Raw genomic sequence first — 21,026 nt, forward strand, 5'->3', positions numbered from 1 at the left:
TATTTTGGTCTGTCTCTTCCTTGGAAAAACATTTCTGCATTTTTTGTGCACACTGGTGCAATATAAGGGCTTCGTGCCAGCTGTGCACTTTTTCTCGGTGTATCCATGCAGAAACCACGTGGAGGGGGGTGCCAGACTTCAAGACTGCATCACCACTGATTAGAAACCTCTTGTTTAGATCAGAAGAACACAGGTCGCGTATTGATCATTTTTATTACATCACTTGGAAAAAGTAAAAAAATCTTTGTACGGCAACAAATGCCTGGCAGCCCACTGAAAGATTATCAACACCGCGTCTCCTCTGTTTATAACTCCTCGGGAGAAGGGAGGAGTGTGAAGTCTTGGGTAACTTCTTCCTCGTACTGGAGTTTCTCTGAAGCCAGAGAGCGACTGGGCAACGGGCTCGTGGCTTCAGAAATCTGCGACCTGCTTCTGGTTCAGTGCTTCTGGAGATGATTCTGCTTGTGGATTTTCAGGGAATCTTCACTGCAGAGCAATGGCCGTCTTTCTGTGACAGTGTTGAGACAGCTGTAGGTAGCAGGGGCTCTCTTGACCCAGTGCACTTCTTCGGCTGCCCAAAGCTAATCAGCCTCAGAATGCCGTCCAGCTGCTTCTCCAAGGCCTCTGGAATGCTGGTTTCGGGAACTTGGCTGGGTGGTTTGTGCAGTGCCATGCACTGCCTCCCACTTTCCACTCTTAATGCTCTTCTTCATCAATCATTTTTTCAAGGACCCCAGAGCCTGAAAACTTCCTTTGGGTTGATCTGTGGATGCCTTTGAGGAGTCTGAGCACTCGGACACTTCTCAATGTAATGTGCTGTGTTCCATCCCACAGGAGCTCCCGAAAGAAACTCAAGCAGAGCGGGAATCGCTAGGATTTTCTCGAGCCCGAAGGGCAGAGAGGCTGATGAATCCCAAAGCCTGACCCTTCTGCACAGGCCCTGGTTCTCCCTAGGGAAGAGGAACAGGTGTTTTCCAGGCAGCAGAGAAGAGTCCCCCCCCCCCCAGAAAGACACTGTTCATTTTCAGGTGCATGTTTCCCATTGCCTGCTCACGAGAGGATTACCTGTCCAGACAGCAGGGTGAGGAGGGTACAGGTGTGTGTGTCATGTTACTGAAGGACACGGAGTGACACCGCAGCACTGGAAGCATCTAAAACTCCTCTCCATCGAGGAACTGTGTGAGATAAAAATAAATTGTCCTCAGTGACGAACTACTGAAGTCCACTCGATGTTTTCAGTGCTTTTACGAATACAAATTTGCTGCAATCTACTCACCAATGAGACTAAACTTTTACTAGTCTTTGCATGTTGTGTGTTTTTACGCCTGAAGAAAACATCAGAAGAGCTCCAGCAGAAAGAGCAGTACACACAGGGTTGTACAAAACCTACGATTTTCAAAAGGTAACAACTGACAGTGTCAATATGCGCTTTTTTAAACATATTATAATCTATATGAAGTCTGAGTTACTTCTCAAATTGGGCTGGCATTCCAACCCATGACGCTAAACTACATTAGAGACACTACTCCAGTGACCACTGAGGCCAGCAGCGGTCACTGTAACAAATACCTCTACCATAGGACAGTCTCAGTAAATGTGGTGCTGAAAGCTGGTGAGGTTTGTTTTTTTCTGGCTGTGTCGGGTTATCAGCAAGCTCTTAGCTTCCAGCTGATGAAAACAGAAAGTCTGTGAAGCAGGAAAGGAGAGGACTGAAATGGCAGGTAAACGAGAGGACAGGAAACAGCTGAGCTTCAAAGAGCCTGACCCTCTGTTGTCGAATTGTATCTGTTCTAAACTCCTGTAATAAGCAAACAAGGCTCTCTCTCATTAGGTTCTGTTCTTTGTAAACCTTGTTGACTTGTGTTGTCTCAGAAATCAGGCAGCTCTCCAAGAGAAATACAAGTGGTATTTGTTGCTCTCTTGTGACTGATAAGACTGGAGTGTTTTCATCGTTGGTAATGAAAATGATCAGCCAGGCTGCCTGTCCACTGCTGAGGTCCCTCCTTCTTCGTCTCGCTGCAGAATGGGCTGAGGTGTGATACAGGAGGGGGCTCTTTGGCACCTGTGTTAATCCAAGCTCTCGAGCTGTGGCTGCAAAGCCAAGCCACTGACCCCCGTCTCGGTGCCCCTGAGCTGAGGCAGCTGACCTCTGACCTCTGGCCCCCCTGTCCGTGCCGGTGAGGCCTGAGCCAGAGGACACAGGCACTGCGAAGCGCTTCCTTACTGCGCTCTGGAGCGGCGTCGAGCCCCAGGAGGACCTTCTAAACTCTGGCTTGGTTTTAAATACCAGTATTCAAGGAGGAGTCTGCTATTGTACATCCCTTAACAGTCATTTCCCTTAACATTTCCCACTGCGTAACAGTGGCTGGGAATGATCTCATCAGCAGTCCTCATCTATATAGAGCCTTTCATCACAATCAGGAAGTCCAAGCTCTTTGCAGCAAAGGCCCAGCTGCAACAGCTGTCGCACGGTGAAGCCAGGGGACAGCGGTGTGAGACGCTGTTCGGAGTCCGACGTCAGGGCTCTCGAGCGTCCGCGGAGCTGACAAGGGATCAGCGGAACATCTCCCCTTCACAGAGAGGAAGAGCCAGTTTTACATTTTTTTAAAGGAAGAAAAAAAAGTTTTTGTGTTGACCGGGGACCAGTTACACAGATGCTGTCCTTATATGTGCATGAAGCCAAAGTGTGCATTTTTTTAAAAAACCACACAAAATAAAACACCACATAGCGCAGAAGTTTCCTCCAGCGCTGCAGCTCTCCAGTGGGGACCGTGATTGGGAGAGTGGGGTATTTACAAGGTGAATAAAAATGCCTGGGATCCACTCCAAGGATAATAAATCCACTGGCCTATTCGGCAAAGGGGCTTGATGCTCATACCAGCTGAAAGGGGAGTGCACACAGACTCCATCAAACACAGATAAGAGCTCTGCATTCCACTTGCAGCACTAGTTTCAGAAGAACTCCTTCCATGCTGGTTCAATTACATTCTTTTATACACAAACCCATTAGCATCTGATCTGACAGCTGCTTTCTGCTGAGCTTCCACAGACGTACAGAAGGGGTTTAAAAGTTGTCAAAACTTCTGCTCTTTGCTTTTCTGTCTGGACGTTGCTACCGTATGTTTCCGTGCAGTATGCAGTATGTTTCCTTTGTCACACACCTTTCTCTAGCGTCAGGTATTCACCCTTTCAGACAGCAGGGAGTATCACTGTTAGCTGCTCTGGTCTGTTAATCACAGCCTGTGGACCTCAGGCTGTAGTGATCCTTTCTGGGGCTTCCAAGAGCCTCTTCTTACAGGCGATCCTCCGTTTACACTGCAGAGGAACAGGAACTTCCACACCTGGGCAACCGGCCAGCAGCTGGGGCCGTTCTGCTGTAAAGCGCCTGGGGATCTGAGGTCACCTCATCCATTAAAACCTCCCCCTCGGAAAAGCCTAAAATCCGAGAAAGTGACCCACATTCCAAAACAGAAAACTTTCAAGTCCATCCCGACTCGCAGACCTACACTGCCACAGGACCCCACCCTGAAAGGAGAAACCGGTAGGAAGCTAGCGCCACCTCTGGCCAGAAACTCTGGTTTCACTAAGCGATTCCAGACTGCTGGCCGTAGCTTCCCACAAAACTGTCTTTATGAACATAGCTTCAAACCCTTCTCGAACGGACATGCCACTCCTTTTTAGCTTCTCGATTTTAGAGGTTTCTCTTCTCTTCTACATTCTCTTATAACTGGTTTAGCTGCAAAGTATGAATCCATTCTTTTCCATCATGTGTTCAGAGCCTTTCAAAAGCAGTATCCCCTCCACCACCAGGTGTTTAAATCTCACTATTGTCTAAGCTTGCAAATAAAGCTAAAAAAGCAATCGTAGCATGAAAATAAGTTCGATTTTAAAGAAAATTAGAAGATCCTTGATTGTATCAGTACTCTTTGCTACAGCAATCCTAAAAATTGGTTCAGATGCAAATGACTTGGAAGGTCATGAAATTAGCGTGATGGTCTCTGTTTGTAATCAAATAGGCTTGGACTAGACTTAAAAAGAAACACACCTTTCTCTGTAAGCTCTCTGATTTTGAATGTCAAGCTGCAGATCAACTAGTAACATGACAATCCAAGCAGGAGGACCAAGAAGGGAGAAAGACATAGATCAGGCTAAGGTTACTCATGCCTTGGGGTGAGGTGACGTCCATAATAACTGGAATGTGTATCATACCACCCAGACACCTCCTAGATCAGATCAAACGGTGACTCTGAAACATCTACAAGGCTCTACGTGTGAGACGAGAGTCACTGTTCACATATCAACAATATCCCCGCCTCTATCACAGAGGTGGTCTGTATGGCCGAGTTGCCAGAATCATCTTACATCTCAGTCCTGCAGTCTTGTGGCAGAATCTTTTACAGTCAGATGAAACGTTTTTTTAACTAAGGCAGAAAGTTGCATCGGGCCCCAGCCCAGCACGTCACCCAGTGTGAGCGCCCCCTGCTGGCAGCAGCGGGGCGGGGCTGCTTCTCACCCGGGACGGGGAAGCTCGTCCCAAGCGAGGGGAAAACTCCCATTTCAGCAGGACAGCGAGCACGAGGAGAACAACAGTCTTGAATGGCCTTGAGTGTCCCAGCCAAGGACCTAACTTGAACCCAGCAGAAAATCTACAGCAAGGCCTGACGATGGCAGTCAGTCTCAGAGCCCAGCTGACTTGTCCAAACTGGAGCCATTTTGCCAGGCAGAACAGACAAAACTGCACCACATCACTGTGCAAAGCTAATACAGGCCTCTTCAGAAATCCTGACAGCAGCAACGTCTGTGCTGCCAGTAAGGTCTGGCTTAGGGGACTGAATATTGACGAAGTCTGTAACTTTGCATCGTTTACGTTATAAGTCTTCTTGACAGGTTTTGCTTATATTTAGGCCTCTTCACATAAACGAGCGACTAACGTGATCATTAAAGTTCTGGATAAATACACGTGCTTTTGAAAAACCCATACAAATACTGTACGCTGTTTATGCTATTGAAATGTAATAGTCTTAACAGGGGGCATGAGTACTTTTACAAGGCACTGCAGGCACTGTATCTGCTGTCCCTTTCGCCACATTTTCACACCTTTTTCAAAATTAACGTTGCAAGGCCACCTGCCGAAGGCCAGTGGTGTGGCGTCGAGTTCCCCTGCTGCTGCAGGGCTGCCATGTGCTGCAGCTCCTCCAGGAGAGCTGGTGCCTGGAAGTGACCGAAGGGACGTCGCAGAACGAGTGCGTCTTGAAATAACGTCAGCGCTCTGCAGCCTTGCGTGACAGACTTGTGGGAAATCGGTCGTGATGGAATCCTGAAACCCTTAAAAAAAAAGGAATCAGGCTGCAGCGCTCAGACAGCCTCTCCGAACTCCTCCAGCTTTGCTCCGCAGCCTCAAACTCTCAGCCGGGGGCTTGTCTCGACCTGCCAGGACTTCTCCTGCTGCTGGAACTGGCTCCGAGCCGGAGAGAGGGGCCTGATTTATGGAGTGGGGAGCTGGGAGAGCTGCAGCCTGCTCCCCGAGCAGGTGTGTAATTTGTAAGGCAACAATCTCAATTAAAACTGCATTAGATCTGAACACAGAGCTGTGCAGCACAGCCAGACTCGAGCCCTTGTCTTGACAGTGCAGTGCTGTTATTTCCAGACTGTGCGCTGTGCTCGCTGGGGCAGACGGCTTTAAGATGAAATATTACAGAGGAGTGGCTCCTACACGCACCTGGCTCCAGAGAGGACCAGATGCTGAAGCACAGTACACAGCAATCTGGGGCAGGAAAATGTTCACAATCGTCCACAAGGGCGTTGATTTCCCTCAGCCCAGCAGGCCTCTTCAGAACGAACAGAGAAACACAAACCAGGGCACACAGGCGGAAACAACAGGTGCCACAAGTGCTGTTTATGACGAGATTGGAGGCACTTCTTTGCACAAAGGGTTGTGGGAGTGTGGAACAAAAGTACCCAGCTATGTGGCTGAAGCTGATACCTTTGGTGCTTTCAGGAAGAAGCTGATTGAGATCTTTGGATCCATTAACTACAAACTTCTAACGGGGCCAGACTGGCTGATCGGGTTCTGCACTTGTAACTGTTCCTATGCTCCTACAAGGGCAGTGAAGGATTATTACAGTAAACCCGTTTAAAGCAGGTCAGCCCCCCCTGCTTGGTCACATTATAAACAACACTGCTGCAGCATTAGCGTGCTTGTGGATGTTGTACACACCTCCAGGGCGCACAGGGTTCTCGCAGACACGGTGTCCCCGGGGCGATGGCCGTGCTAGTATCGCGTTCGCACCCGGGCCGAAGCAGAACAAAGGAGCTCCGTGTGTCACCGGCCTGGAAGCGGTGTAAACACCCCGCCCGCAGCCTCCCTGGAGTTCGCAAGGACAGGAGCAAAGCCCCGCACGACAGGCACAGGGCGGCGATGTCGGCAGCCGTGACCGCGCCGGCATCGCCCCGTCCGTTAGCAACACCGCCTGCGGGGGCGACTACGCACCCGGCCCGGGGCTCCCCTCCCCCGCAAGATCCCCGCAGGGCGGCACTGCTGTAAGCGGTCACGGTGCCCGCGGCGCGGACACGGACGCGTGGGGGAGAACGCGCGGGGCGGCGCCTCTTACCTGCCGGTCTCGGAGCCCGTCTCGCCGGCCGCTGCCGCGCGCTCTGCCGCCCCCGAGCCGCCGACGTCAGGCGGCACCTGGGGGCCGCGCGCTTCACACCTCGCGGCCGGCGCGCGGGCGGCCCCTGCCGGCAGGTGAGGCTCTTCCTGCAGAGGAGCGGGTCGTGCGCTCGGCCCGTCCGGACCTGGAACCACAGGCCCCAGCGGCCGCGGACCGAAATGTAAATCCGGCAGACCAGTGCGGCATCTCAGATGCAGTTGTATGGTGAAAATCTAATGTTTATGGTCGGTGAGCAGTCCGCTGTGGTGTCTGTATTACGGGTGTTGCAGGGAGCGCTCCAGATACATCCAAATACAATCGACGCTTTTTTTTGTTAAAACACGCTGGGGTGAAAAACAATGGATTTCCCCCCCAAAGACTCCGCGGTCGATTAAAACCTCTGTCATGAAATTATAGATACCCGCACTGACTCGCTGAGTTGAGAAACACTGCCTTTAATCGAAATATAGCGGATTAGAAAAAAGACCGGGGGGAATATTCGGGAACGTTTGCATGTCGCGACGTAATAGTTATAAGGGAATACCGTGAGCGAGGCGTCAGATATTGACGTACAGATATTGTTTCACTTGACTTTGAGATTTAACAGCGGCAGGGAATTTCCACAACAACAACAACAACAATAATAATTATAATAAACATCATCATCATCCTCCCCCCGTGCGAGTACAGCGGATAGACTCTCACCGGCCGGCGCCGCGTGACGGTTCTCCTCCAGGCCTCCAGGTCTGCCAGTCCAGACCAGAAGCGGTTCCGGCAGGGGACGAGCGGACTTGCGTACTGATTCGGGAGGGCGAATCGGGGCTGTGCTCCCCGGCGCGCCATCGAGTCTCCTCATGGCTCGTTCAAAGGCCAGGCTGGGGGCAGTGCGGCCTTTTCATACATGTTTGGGCTTTAAAGAAAGTCAACCCGAACCCAGGGCCAGTGACGAAATCCGGGAAATGTTTAACTTCTTCTTGAACTCTGTGCTCTGACCTGGAGCGGTCAGTCAAGCAGTACGGTTGTTCAATAATCCAGACATCGTCTGGAACAACCCTCCTCCAGGGTCATAGTTCCCTAAAACAGACATTTCAGGTCTACTCGACTAACACATGAGCAGCATCCAAGCTTTCCCAACGTTTAAACTGAGGGCGAGCTGTCAGCCCGAGTGGAGCCGGGTCTGGAGGTGTCCCCTGAGCACCACGACATCCGAGAGTCGTCATTTTCTTACACTCCTCCTGTGCTGCTGTTACCCGTAACCCCCAAATAATACGGAAATGCTCAAGAAACACTTACAGGACGTGTTGGAAAGCTGACTTTACTCCACATTCGGCTCTAGAGTTAAAAAAATATATTTCCATACGGAGGATTGTTACTACTTCCACCTTCTGCTTCTTGCGCGAGTTTCAGGACAAAGGGAGCGCAATGTGACCGGTCCCAGAAAGCTTGAGCACTATTTTCGGTGTCTGGGTTTAGGGGAGGGCATGCTGAGGTCCCGCTGGCTTTCATGATCGGCTCAGGTGGGCAGGTCAGCCGATGCCCCAGCACTCCTCTCAACAGGGCGCTGCCTATGGCTGACTGCAGCGCGGAAGAGCGATCGCTGGCGCCCTCTACAGGAACCCCAGGGGTAGCTCACCAACACTAGACGGGACTTTTTGAAATTCAGGTCCAAGTTCAAAGGTCACATCATAGTGTGCTGTAAACTCTTGAGAGACTGAAAGAGGTTAAATTCTCAAACGTCAAGACAAACCCAGTCCAGGCAGGACCTAGAAATTTCTTTATTTAGAAAAGTGAAAACAAGAACAGCAGACACAAGAGCCCTCATCTCCTCGCCCAGCACTGAATACAAAAACCTGCTGTTAGAAGAAATGCAGCACAAAATACAGGTTTTATTTCTCCACCACACACAGCCCCGCATCCTCGTCTTCGAGACAAGAGGTTTACAAAGCTTTTCCCCCCAAAAGTGGGGGAGGAAGGAAAATATTTACAAACCTTTCAGTGATTTAACTGCTAAACACACTGCAGAAGTGTAAAATCTAGCAAATCTGGATCTTTAGGGAGAGTTCGCGTTAATTTAATAAAATAATGGAACAGAAAATTCCAAGTTGTAATAAACTGGTGTCTTCAGGCTGATTTACACACCCTGCTGGACAGGACTGGTGAAGTCCAAGCAGTACTCTTTCTGTTCCCAACACTACTTTTAAGTAAGTGACGCAGCACTGAGCTCTTCTCTATCACGGTTACAACAAATGTAATTCTTTTCATAAATTATTTCTTCCTTTCTATCCATTATTCTGTGGGTTTCCACGTGTAATGCAAGCTCCTAGCTGCAATTAAGAAGGAACTGCCCGTGTGGCATCACGATGGACCTGCTGAAAACAGAAAGGGCCTTTTCCTCTCCCGTCGGCCGCCCTGAGGCACGAGCTTGCTTTCGAACCGCGCTTGCAGTGAGGCAGACGCGAGTCACGCTGGCGGCAGTGAAGCAATCAGGAAAAGAGCAATGTGTGCCCCTGATAACGGCGAGGATGAGAAAAAACCTGAACTGAATTGCTGAGCAGATTTAAAGGCAGGTCAGGTGGTGGAGGCAGAGAGGAACAGCTACAACTGTTAACACCCCAGTACTGCTGGCTAGAAACTTCACGCTCACACTGACCTCCACAGAAGATTCATTCCATATCTCATTATTCATTTCTCTAAAGTTTTTATCCAAAGCGACCCACTGCGGGCTCAACACTGGAGCCATCGGAGTGAAGAGCCCACAGTACACCAGCTGTGCCTCAGCTGGGATTGGAACCCACAACCTCCCCGTGAGGAGTCCAGGGGCCTGACCACTGCTGCACCCAATTACTGTCTAAATCAGATGCATGTAGGATTTTCCTTAAGGTCACAAGACGATTCACTTTATTAAAGGTACAGTTACCTCTGAGCCTGGCTACGGGTATTAATTATACAGTCAACTAATTAATCGGATCAATAACAAATAGAATTAAGTAACCGGACAACAATTAGAGAACATGACTGGAACAAAAGCCAGACACATAACGAGCACTCCAGGATCTGGAACTGTGACCCCAGCTTAGCTCCCAGCTCTAGGCCCAGAGAGCCCCAGTGAGGGGCCACGCAGATACCCCCTCTTCTCACAGTCCCCAAGGGGGTGACGAGGGGCAGAACTTGTCCCTTGCTCGGCTAAGGGAGGGGATAGTCACGGAGGATGGAAAGGTCTTGCCAGCAGCCCAGGGAGGGGGTTTGTTCAATCAAATCGTTTTCCGAGTCTAAAAACTGATGACGTAATGGCCGACTACAGACCAGCTGTGCCGAGGCTGGGGTGGCCCCCGGCTGGAGCTCGGGCTGGGGGGGCAGGTACCTTGTGGGTGCAGGTCCTGCCACACCACCTCCCCGAGCTCTGCAGCCCCCAGAGCGCCCCCCTGTGGTCGACCCTGCCTGCGCTGCCCGGGCCCGCCTTGCGGAGCTGCAGAAGCTGCTCCTGCTGACATCGTCCCCCAGAGCAGCAGCCAGCGAGGGAATCGGAGGAGCGGGGGGCAGGCGGCGCGGACTCGGCCGGCGCCGTAAACGGAAACTAAAAATCCAACCAACTGCAGCTTAAATACAGCATCACCTAAAAAATAAATGAGCCCCCCAGAACAGACACATCTGTCTAATAATACACAGATGTTTGAAGATCTCGCGCTGCTCTGAGAAGCTAAGGGAGGTGGTGTATCTCTCTCCTCTCTCCTGCGTCTCCCCGCCCCAGGGCTCGGCTCGCAGAGTGCAGCTGCTGCTGCTGCTGCTTCGGGCTTGCAGCCTGGGGACTCTTCTCACTTTTACTAACTGGCCGCGAACCAAACTGCTTTTGCAGTCCTGCGGTTGAGAAACACCTCCTAGACGACGCGCCGGACAGCGTGCAGTGTCGATGACCCCCACAGCACAGCGGAGCGCACACCCGGCCCGCCCACCGCGCTCTCACACTCGGTTCTGTATCTTTACACGTCGTTGCACAACAGGCTGTTAGTAGCTTCACTGATCCAGGCCCAGACGTACAGGAGACAGCGACAGGAAGCATCGTTCACCACCACACAGGGCAAGACTGTCCTGCCATCACCTTAATTTTGACTCCCTCGGTTATTAACGGTCGCATCAAAGCTTCATCCCTGAGATTTGAAATAACACACACTCGTTTCCAAACGGCACGCGCAAGAGCCATTCACACACGGCACAGAAAAAAAAAATCTAGGAAGCAGAGAAGCAAGAGGGAGAACTAACAGGAAAGGAACACAATCCTCCTTTTGCCAAGACAATTCCCAGTCTTGAGCTAACAGTCGGATTAAAGCATTGCTTGTGAGCTGGCAACATAAAGAAAGCCAATCCAGCACTGCTTCACATATGTACACACAAGGGCTGAACGACAGGGGTGTAATAGCAACAGGGCCGCCACAAGAGGGCGCCTGGGAGGTGACCTCAAAGAACCAGGAATACACCCGAGGTCACGAACTGAGCTGTTGTTAACGGGCCGGAACGCAGAAAAGCTCACTTGGGTTTTGTGCCCGAAAGGCTGGGTCACACGGTGGAGGGGTCCGGTTTAGTAAAAGGCTGTGTTCTGCTCCCCCCACGGCCCCTGGCCAGGAGGGAGGGGGCCCGCCAAGCCCAGCGTCATCACGACCCTCTCCTCAGCGGGTGGGGGGGGGTAGGAGGGGGTCGCTCGACTGAATCTCCAGCCCTCGGATCACAGAAACACTGACCGGCTCCTCTGCTCCCACGCCCAGCGCCGCCGCCGCCCGCCCTCCACCCTGCGACTGCACGGGAGACCTGGCACCTAACCCCGCTTCGCAAAAGCCCTAACAATCCCCAAGTCTTTCGCCTGGAAGCATCCTGCCACGGAGTCCAGTCTCCTAGCTGTCGTCTTCGTTCCCGACGCCCATGTCCTCCTCTTCTCCCTGCTGCCCTTCGGCCTCCTGGCCCCTGACCTCCAGGCTGTCGTCCAGGTCCAGCTCCTCCACCTCCAGCTCCTCCTCGTCCCCCTCGTCCCCGGACGAGTCCTCCTCCCCGCTGCCCTCGGCCTCGCTGTCCTCCGAGCCTGTGGAGAAACACACCTCGTCACGGTACAGCGGGAGCCCCATGGGCCCCTCGCGAGTCCTCATGCCCCCGTCCACAGGTCCCCCTGGACACAGACCGGCCCGGAGACACAGCTTCATCCAAATCGGATCTGTGCCGGACCACGAAGAGGACGAGCCTCTGAAAATTATACTCACCGCCACGTCTCTTCTTGAAATCTACTGGCATCACCGATGAATTACCAAAGCAGTAAAAATTAGCAGAACCCTGTTCTTTGCTTGCTCTCTGTTCCTCAGGCTGGGACAGGAGATCACACACTGTATTATTATTATTGAGAGACGGGCTCACTGTCTGTTCCTCAGGCTGGGACAGGAGATCACACACTGTATTATTATTATTGAGAGACAGGCTCACTGTCTGTTCCTCAGGCTGGGACAGGAGATCACACTGTATTATTATTATTGAGAGACAGGCTCACTGTTCCTCAGGCTGGGACAGGAGATCACACACTGTATTATTATTATTGAGAGACAGGCTCACTGTCTGTTCCTCAGGCTGGGACAGGAGATCACACACTGGATTATTATTATTATTGAGAGACAGGCTCACTGTCTGTTCCTCAGGCTGGGACAGGAGATCACACACTGTATTATTATTATTGAGAGACGGGCTCACTGTCTGTTCCTCAGGCTGGGACAGGAGATCACACACTGTATTATTATTATTGAGAGACGGGCTCACTGTCTGTTCCTCAGGCTGTGACAGGAGATCACACACTGTATTATTATTATTGAGAGACAGGCTCTCTGTTCCTCAGGCTGGGACAGGAGATCACACACTGTATTATTATTATTGAGAGACAGGCTCACTGTTCCTCAGGCTGGGACAGGAGATCACACACTGTATTATTATTATTGAGAGACAGGCTCACTGTCTGTTCCTCAGGCTGGGACAGGAGATCACACACTGTATTATTATTATTATTATTATTATTATTGAGAGACAGGCTCACTGTCTGTTCCTCAGGCTGTAACAGGAGATCACACACTGTATTATTATTACTGAGAGACAGGCTCACTGTCTGTTCCTCAGGCTGGGACAGGAGATCACACACTGTATTATTATTATTGAGAGACGGGCTCACTGTCTGTTCCTCAGGCTGGGAAAGGAGATCACACACTGTATTATTATTACTGAGAGACAGGCTCACTGTCTGTTCCTCAGGCTGGGACAGGAGATCACACACTGTATTATTATTATTGAGAGACAGGCTCACTGTCTGTTCCTCAGGCTGGGACAGGAGATCACACACTGTATTATTATTATTGAGAGACAGGCTCACTGTCTGTTCCTCAGGCTGGGACAGGAGATCACACACTGTATTATTATTATTGAGAGACAGGCTCACTGTCTGTTCCTCAGGCTGGGACAGGAGATCACACACTGTATTATTATTATTGAGAGACAGGCTCACTGTCTGTTCCTCAGGCTGGGACAGGAGCTGACAACACCAGTGGGGAGCAGCGGAGGGGACTCACCGTCAATGACCACCTCTCCTTCGCCATCGCTCTCCTCCACGCTCTCTCCTGGGGGGTGAAGGCAGAAAGGCCAGGCCAGGGCGTGAGTGAAAACAGACCAGTACTGAACTCACACAGCGGCTCACACACTGGCCACGTTCATTCAGACGCCCTGCAGTAAGCACAGCTGCAGCGCACAAAAGATGCTGAAGCTCGATGGGTCACAGATTCAACAATTAACCATTCAAAGTAAAGCACAAACTCTGCAAAAGACACAGATACAAAACATCAAGCTGTCAGATTCGTCATGGGAGAAACTGACAGGGTCCATTTAAATGCTTCAAAGTATCAACTACTTAGTAAGACAAAGCCTGATGCTCCTCCAAAGAACAAACCACCATCAAGGAAGGCACCCGGTTTAGGGACCAGGGCTGGAGTCGGGGTGCAGGGCTGGGGTTCCTGCTCAGTTTATTGTTTAAAGCATCTCTGCACTGCCTTAGATAAAGCCTCCCCGCCACGCTCAGAGCACTGACCTTCCTCGCTGGCGCTCTGCTCCTCGTCCTCCTCCCGGGACAGCCCCTCTTCGCCCTCGTCTTCGTCGGAGTCCGAGATCACCACGCACTCATCGCCGTTGCCTTTGCCTTTGTCCGCACTTCTGAGACCCGCAGGAAAACAGCTCTTTAATATAGCGCCTTTCACCACAGCGCTTTTCACTGGAAATGCAACATAGAGCAAGCCCAGCCCTGCAGGGTCTAGAAATCCCACTGGAGCAATTCAATACTCCTGCACAGGGCACCGACTGCCTGCCCCTTTCCTTCAGGACTAGCTCTCTCGGAATGATGACCGAGACAGGACTGGAAGCATTCGAACGCAGGTTTCTATGTTTTACAACTGAAACACTATAAAACGGGTCCTCTTACAAACAGCAAGAGCTACAGGCCATTTGCCAGTTCCTGTTTTTGGCACTAATGCTCTGCCAGGAACCAATGAGGAAAACAATTCGGAAACATGATTGTCACATTACACCTACACTGGAGTCCTTGCACTGGCTTCCCGTCAGGTTTCGTGTCATCTTCAGAATCCTTGTGCTCACCTATGAGCCTCTGCATAGCTTGGCACCTCAGTACCCGAGCTGCTATGGCCCTACTCCCCACCTCACAACCTCTGATTCTGGTCTCCTGTCTGTCCCCCAAGCCCGTCTACACTTTATGGGTGACGGGGCTTCTCCTGCTGTGCCCCAAAGATCTGGAACTCCGTCCCCAAGAGAGTCGCCTTCCCTGAGCTCTCAAGACTCAAAACCTTCTTCTTTAGAAGGGCTTTCATTTAACTGGCTCTGTCTGCCTCTTGGTATTCCTATTGTCCCTAACTCCCGTTTACGATCTCTTCTAAATGACTAGTTGTTGTTGTTGTTGTGCTGCAATGCGCTATATAAAAGTGAAGTTTGTTATAATAACGATCGCGTGTGGGTTCCAGGGAGGTGAAGGGCAGCCCCTCGGCCAGTGTTACCTTCCGTTCTCTTTCAGCTCCCACATGGGCGTCAGGTAGTAGCGCAGTGGGTTCTTCCACAGGTCGTCCTTCAGGATCTTCAGCCAAACACAGACAGAGACACACGTCAGAGCAAGGGGGCAGACCAGACCGGGCCGGGCCGGCCTGGGCCGATCTCAACTGCCACAGCGTTGAGGCGCCGGTGCAGCGGGGGGGGGGGGAGCCGTACCTCGGCGATCTCGTCGGCGCTGGGGCTGCTGTGGTCCGTGAACCAGCTGAAGAAACTCTGGTACACCCGCTGGCTGCCTGGCCCCTTCGCCATCCCCCCGAGCGCCGCCAGGTTCCTGCCCCGGTGCCACAGGATGGGGTTAGACAAGGACGTCAAGGATCCTGCGGGACAGAGAGACGGAGAGCCGACGGCTGTGGGAGATACCGGGCCAGCATGGCCAGATCCACCCACAAGAGGAAGGGGAGTACCATGTTAGACGGCACGGACAGACACCAGCTGCCAAGCGATTGAAGTGTGTTTTACAGCCCGTTTGAAATGAAGCCCGTAACCACACGAACCCTATAGGGCTATTCAGCAGAGGCGCCTAAGCAGGTTAGGAAAATGAATGAGAGATAGGTCCAGATAATGTGTGTGAAAGAGTTCTGCGATCTTCTGCAGACAGTGGTGCAATATTTTCAGTTTGCTTTTTCAAATGCCCCTAGATGTACGAAGCGTCGCTTCTCTGTGGAAGAAACTAATCTCCTTCCCTACTCCAAAAACTGACGGTCCAACTAAGCTTACCAGCTACTGGCCAGCTGATCTTATATCTCTCCCAGTGAAAAGCCTGGAGATCATTTTAAAGGAATACATTACAAAGAACACACAGGACCTTACTGATCCCCTGCTGTTTGCATACAGGGAAAGGAGAGGGGCAGACAATGCAATACTCACATTGTTATATCTGGTCTATCAGCATCTTGATCAAGCAAGGTCATTTGTAGGGATATTATTTGACTTCCCCTCTGCTTGTAACGTAATGCAACCAATGCTGCTTGTACAGAAACTCTCGGAGAACCTCAAACTAAACAGTTACTTGATAAGACGGGTCCGAAACTTTTCAACGTATAGGACTCAACAGGTCTAACCGGGGAACTGGTTATCTGACACTAGATATCACGACAAGGTAGCATTAACACGCAAACCCCACTGGAGCAGGAGGAAAAGAGACAGAGTGAGTCATTACTGACCGACTCAGAGTCGGGACAGGCCGCAGAGCCGCTAGGCCGAGGCTTCATGCATGGCTGCATGGTTGCAGGGCCATTAGACCATAAGACCACAGGGCCAGCCCAGGAAAACATCACGCGACGACTCAGCCTGTGAGTATTCAGCTCTCTCACTCCACGTGTGCGAGAGGCAAACCTCCCCACCAGCTGCTCTCTGACATCTTCAAAACTGCTCAGCATGCGCTCATGAGCCCGGTGCAACACTGACGAGACTCCAGTCCTGTGACCCCTCTGTGCACAAGATCTCCTGGAGACCATGGCCTTGCAGATAAGCTCCTGGTGTCACACAGGCTGTTACTACTGTGAGTCTGGGCATGTTGTACAACATTCTGCTGGCCTGGTCAGGGGGGGGGTCTCACCTCCCTCCCCCACGTGGAACTCCTTGACGATGAAGTTATTCTGGAAGTAGGGGTTTCTGCTGAACTGGAAGCAGATCCTATAGCCCATCCTGCTGCTCTTGAAGCCGTCCACCTGGAGAGAGAAAGAGGGAGAGACAGGTGTTCACCTGGCGTTCAGTAAAAGTAACTGTCTGCATTGCGCGGCTCTCCAACGTCACAAGCCTCCTCCTGACCCTGGACACCGCTCTCCCACATCTCCGCGGCGCCTCAGCTGAGCTAAGAGGACTTTGAGATGAGCAACCGGGACACAGAGGAAAACGAGGGGGAGTTAAAATCAGCCGCGTTCAGGACTGAAAGCAAGCGGCTCGTCTGGACGAGGTCAACAGGGGCAACTAGCTGGAACGGGCCTGCAAGCCCACCTGAGCGCAGAGAGACTCACCTCCAGGCTGGTCATGTAGCTCAGGGCGTCCTCGTCGTTCTCGTCAATGTGAGCCGACAGCTGGGGGTGATTCAGGAACTGAGCAGCCCTCCGTCAAGGAAACTGCCCCCTCCAAAGCACCCCAGCGCTCCCCCGCCCCCTTATCCGCACCCCACTCCTAACCCTAGAGCCACCGGGATCCCAGACCGAAGATCACAGCGGGACCTGAACGCTCCCCGACTGCGCCGAGGCGTCACACGGTGACCGGTGACGACCTTGTGTCCTTTCCTGCCGTTTCTGGGCCGAGCCCCGTTCGACCCTGCTCAGTACGAGAGGAACCCCACGTTCGGACCTGCTGAGCAAGCCACGGTACGAAGCTACTGGAGCCCGCGAGTCAGACTCCCCCCTAGAGGCGCCGTCTGGAAGGAGGAGTGATCCGCAGCTCTCTCCAACCCGAACGCTCTCTCATCAAGCGGAGCGGCTCGAGGGCTGCCAGCGCAGGCCGGAGCAGAGGTCACGGCGCCCAGCTCGTGAGCCGGGGTCTGCAGGGTCAGGGTCCGACCTCCGCAGGGAGAGGGGCCCACTTCCGGGACGGAGAACTCTGTCGGAACCCGGCACGGGATAAGAAAGTAAAGATCAATGTTTTGTTTTAGCTAGTCAAAAGAAAAACGTTGGGCAGCAGGATGCGACAGAGGCCGGCATGGCTGCCTCACAGCGCTGGGGCCCTGGGTTCACATCTGGGCCTGAGGTGCTGTCTGGGTGGAGTTTGCATGTTCACCTGGTTTCCTCCCACAATCCAGACATACTGGTGGGTTAACTGACTTCTGGGAAAATGTACCCTGGTGTGTCTGTGTGTGTGTGTCTGTGTGCGCCCTGCGATGGACTGGTGTCCTGTCCAGGGTGTGTCCAGCTTTGCACCTGTTGCTTATCCACCTGTATGCTGGATAAAGCCGCTGGAGAATAGATGGATAGAAAAATGTCAGCATAAACACTAACTCTCTCCTACGACAGGCACCTTCAAGGAGAGACGTCTCTACACAAACGGTCTTTCCGAAGAGATCGAATGCGATTCTGTGTTCCGGACCTCGCTCGTGCAACAACACACAGGCCCTCCGTCCCGAAAACGAGCCTTGTCAAAGCGGTGCTGGGAGAGGGACACGAGCTCACTCCTGGGACACACCAAGGAGACAGAGGGCCCACTAAGAGCAAAGCAATGACGTGGCGGCTGGGGAACAGGCCTTTAACAACAGGACCCAGGGATGGAAACAGCAGGTCGAGTCTCCCTGTCCGCTCTGCACGCTGGAGCACATAAGGGCGTGAGAGCATCATCCCCTATTAATGAGTAATTAATAGCTAACTGACCTAAGGGTCTGACCCAGCCAGCGCTTGAGAGAAGCCAGGGTATCGGCCTCAAACACCGAGGCTGGGTAGCTTGTTCCACACCCCCAAAACCCTTTTAAAGGTTTGAACTCTAAGCTTTTTGGGCTCCTTGCAAGACGAGGCTGGCCCGAGATCCCCACCAGCGAGCGATCGGGCAAAAGCCAGGAAAGGAAACGCAGGTGAGAAATCCAACACAACTCTTCCGCACACGAGAGAGGAGCCCTCATTCTGAGCCGAGGACCGCGAGCAGGCGACGCGTGTGCGACGCGTGTGCCCGGCGGAGGGCGCTGTCAAGGATACGGCCGTCACCCAGAAGCCCGGGATGGTCTGGATGATGTTGCCCCGCTCCTCCAGGTGGGGGCGCCGCAGCGAGTTGAACTTGAGCTCCATGCGGCGGTACACCCGGGCGGCGCGCCGCTCGATGGCCTCCAGCGACCCCTGCACCCGGGCCAGCAGAGCCACCGAGCGCCGCGTCTCGGGCACCACCTTGACGGACACGATGGCGCACTCGGCGTCCTCCTGGCAGCGCGGAGGAGGGCTGGAGGGCCCGCCGGGCGAGTCCGCCGCCGGCTCGCCCCCCTCCTCGCGCCCCTCTCCGCCCGGGCCTGCAGCAGACGCCCCTGGAGGAGTGGGGCTCCCTGGCTGCACCCCACTCCCGCCTCCCTGCCTCTTCAGCGCCGGAGAGCTGGAGTCGTCGTCGTCGTCGCCGCCGCCGCCTGGCCCCTCCTGCGCCTCGGCCTGCACCCCTCCCCCCCTCCCGGCCCCCGTCAGGCTGGCCAGCGCCTCGGCCGCCGCCATGGCCGCCCAGTCAGAGGGCTCTTCAAGGTGCGCGCTCCCGCCGGGGGCCGCCGCTGCTCCGGGCGCCTCGGAGGAGGAAGGCGCGCCCCCGCCGCCGCAGCTGCTCGCAGGGACAGGCGCGCCCCCGCCGGCCGAGGAAGGAGAAGGCGCGCTCCCGCCCTTCCGCTCCTCGTTTGCCGAGGTAGCCGCGGCCGAGGCGCGCTCCCCAGGCAGCTGCTCAGCCTCGGCCGCCCCGGCTCTCGCCTCCGGCTCCCCGTTCTCGCCCCGGGGTGCGAGCGCCGACTCCGGCTCGGACCCGTCCACCCGGGCGGCCTTGGCCGGCGGGGGCGAGCGCCCGGGCCCCGGGGACGTGCGCCGCCTTTTCCCTGAGGTCGGCTCCTTGCCGTCTGAGACGTCGCTCATTATCCTTACCGCTTAACGCGGAATTAAATTTAAAAAAAAAATAAAGCAAGCAGCCAAAATATCGCAACTCCCTAACGCGGCAACTTCCCACCCCAGACCGAAACCCCACGGAGAGGAAAAGCCTACTTCGGGTCGCCACTCCACGGCATGGCTGGGTGTCCGTTCTTAGCCTGTCCGGGCTCTGAGCGCGCAGCCCTGCTGATAAAAGTTTGTTCCAGCTTGTTTAAGGTGCCATCCCTGATCCCGTATCGCGCTGCGCCGGACCCCCCCCGCGTCACCCCCACTTGCTCTGTAAAGAGCGGCCGCCTCATTGGCTGCGGCCTGCCGCGCCGAAACCTCCCCGCCAATCACAGCGGAGCGTCGCCGCCGCCGGGGTTTGTTTACCCACGTGATGTGTCGCGGATTGGTCGGGGCCGACAACCGGCGTGTGGCCAACGGAAAGCGCCCTCGGGGATGATAGGCAGGGATTGAGAAGCCCGTCCGGCCAATGGGAGGAGGCCGAGGGCGGGACCTTGGGTGGGGGGGGGCTGTTTTGTGTGTTTTCGCTGTGCGGCCTAGCGAGAAGCGCGTGCGAGTGTCAGGCGCGTTTGCACAGTAAACACGCAATTTCTGATTTGCATAAAACTAACAGACGTTTTTACAAGCACGTACTTTTATTTACATATGGATTTATGTTTTAAAGGGCTTAGCTAATTCCACGCCTTACAATGCTTCTATTTTTAAAATGCGGACTAGAGTTGATATATATTTAGGTTTTTTCCCCCGCCCTCCAGTGGTTAAATTGAGATAACGCAGTTATTATATTATGTGCTTTGTATATTTTTTGTTTTATATAAATGAAACCTTAAACTTTTTGAGGTTTTCTGCTAGTGCCCAATCGACACGATACTGCATCTTCCGTTTCCACGAGTCTGTGGGTGTAAATTCTCTCTGATATCATTCTTGTCCACCAAAGATGCAATAAAATGTTTGTTCTTATATATATATATGTCAGTATCGCATCACACCACCTCTTCGCCAGACTATAGCCCGCTGTTCTGGGGTCTTTACGAGGTTTTAGCTCTGCTCCAAGACTGGAGATGTTAAATAACTAAGAACCTCGGCGACCTCCTAGTCGTTTACAAACTGAATCCCATTACAGTTCAGGTTAAACCTCTGATTGTGTCGGTTAGGGGGCGGTTATTTAATGGGGGGGTCAGATGGTCTAAAAAACAGCAGGTGTGGGGGTGCCCGGGAACTGTCCTACTGCTGTAAACCTGCTGAAGGAGTACAGACACTGCTGATTTTGTTAAACAAAAACAGTAATACATATTCACGCATACTGTGTTCACGTCTCTCAGTTACGGCGGGGATTTGGTTTGCAGATGTCATGGTGTCATGAGGGATGAGTACTGATAACCTGCACCTTTCTTGGCTGGTTTAGCACGTTCTGTGCCCCTGGGCTGTTGCATTTAGGTCTCAGACAACACGCAGTATCCGTTCTCGACCACCAGAGGGCACTGTGAGCTGTGTACAATCTCAATGTCGAAGATGAACTGTAGATCCGTGCTCGTCTTTACAACCAGACAGCAATGGAGTCCAGCTACAGTCCGCAAGGGCTACGTTCTGTCAAACACGTGTTCAATAGCTCATATTAAACAAATAGGTTATTGTTGAGGTGGGTGCAACTTGGAGTACCCCCAATAGGAAACGTTTCAGTCTGAAAGAGATCTTTTATAAC

General features: G+C 53.0%; 2 protein-coding genes across 2 annotated transcripts; both read right to left on the reverse strand.

The window, feature by feature from the left end:
* Positions 1–3,912: 3,912 nt before the first annotated feature.
* LOC148673999 (uncharacterized) lies at positions 3,913–7,953 on the reverse strand. Its single transcript, XM_088623685.1, has 3 exons — positions 7,356–7,953; positions 6,612–6,795; positions 3,913–5,325 (listed from the first exon to the last, which is right to left on the reverse strand). Exons 1-3 carry the CDS (start codon positions 7,504–7,506, stop codon positions 5,262–5,264), a joined length of 399 nt encoding a protein of 132 aa, XP_088479811.1. The 5' UTR covers positions 7,507–7,953; the 3' UTR covers positions 3,913–5,261.
* A 456-nt stretch (positions 7,954–8,409) lies between these two features.
* tspy (testis specific protein Y-linked) lies at positions 8,410–19,594 on the reverse strand. Its single transcript, XM_088623670.1, has 8 exons — positions 18,407–19,594; positions 16,748–16,825; positions 16,330–16,441; positions 14,928–15,088; positions 14,720–14,796; positions 13,747–13,868; positions 13,235–13,282; positions 8,410–11,718 (listed from the first exon to the last, which is right to left on the reverse strand). Exons 1-8 carry the CDS (start codon positions 19,304–19,306, stop codon positions 11,534–11,536), a joined length of 1,683 nt encoding a protein of 560 aa, XP_088479796.1. The 5' UTR covers positions 19,307–19,594; the 3' UTR covers positions 8,410–11,533.
* Between the last annotated feature and the right edge of the window lie 1,432 nt (positions 19,595–21,026).

This window comes from Lepisosteus platostomus, chromosome 3 (genome assembly GCF_059453375.1).
Source record: "Lepisosteus platostomus isolate fLepPlt1 chromosome 3, fLepPlt1.hap1, whole genome shotgun sequence".
In the NCBI taxonomy this organism is placed as follows: Eukaryota; Metazoa; Chordata; class Actinopteri; order Semionotiformes; family Lepisosteidae; genus Lepisosteus; species Lepisosteus platostomus.

Coding starts and splice junctions, on each gene's coding strand:
- LOC148673999 (XM_088623685.1), bottom strand. CDS start 7,506: ATGAGGAGACTCGATGGCGCGCCGGGGAGCACAGCCCCGATTCGCCCT. Junction 6,796..7,355: donor CCGTCACGCGGCGCCGGCCG/GTGAGAGTCTAT, acceptor CTGTGGTTCCAG/GTCCGGACGGGCCGAGCGCA. Junction 5,326..6,611: donor ACGGGCTCCGAGACCGGCAG/GTAAGAGGCGCC, acceptor TTTTTTTTTAAG/GGTTTCAGGATTCCATCACG.
- tspy (XM_088623670.1), bottom strand. CDS start 19,306: ATGAGCGACGTCTCAGACGGCAAGGAGCCGACCTCAGGGAAAAGGCGG. Junction 16,826..18,406: donor CGGGCTTCTGGGTGACGGCC/GTATCCTTGACA, acceptor AGGGCTGCTCAG/TTCCTGAATCACCCCCAGCT. Junction 14,797..14,927: donor GCGCCGACGAGATCGCCGAG/GTACGGCTCCCC, acceptor GTTTGGCTGAAG/ATCCTGAAGGACGACCTGTG.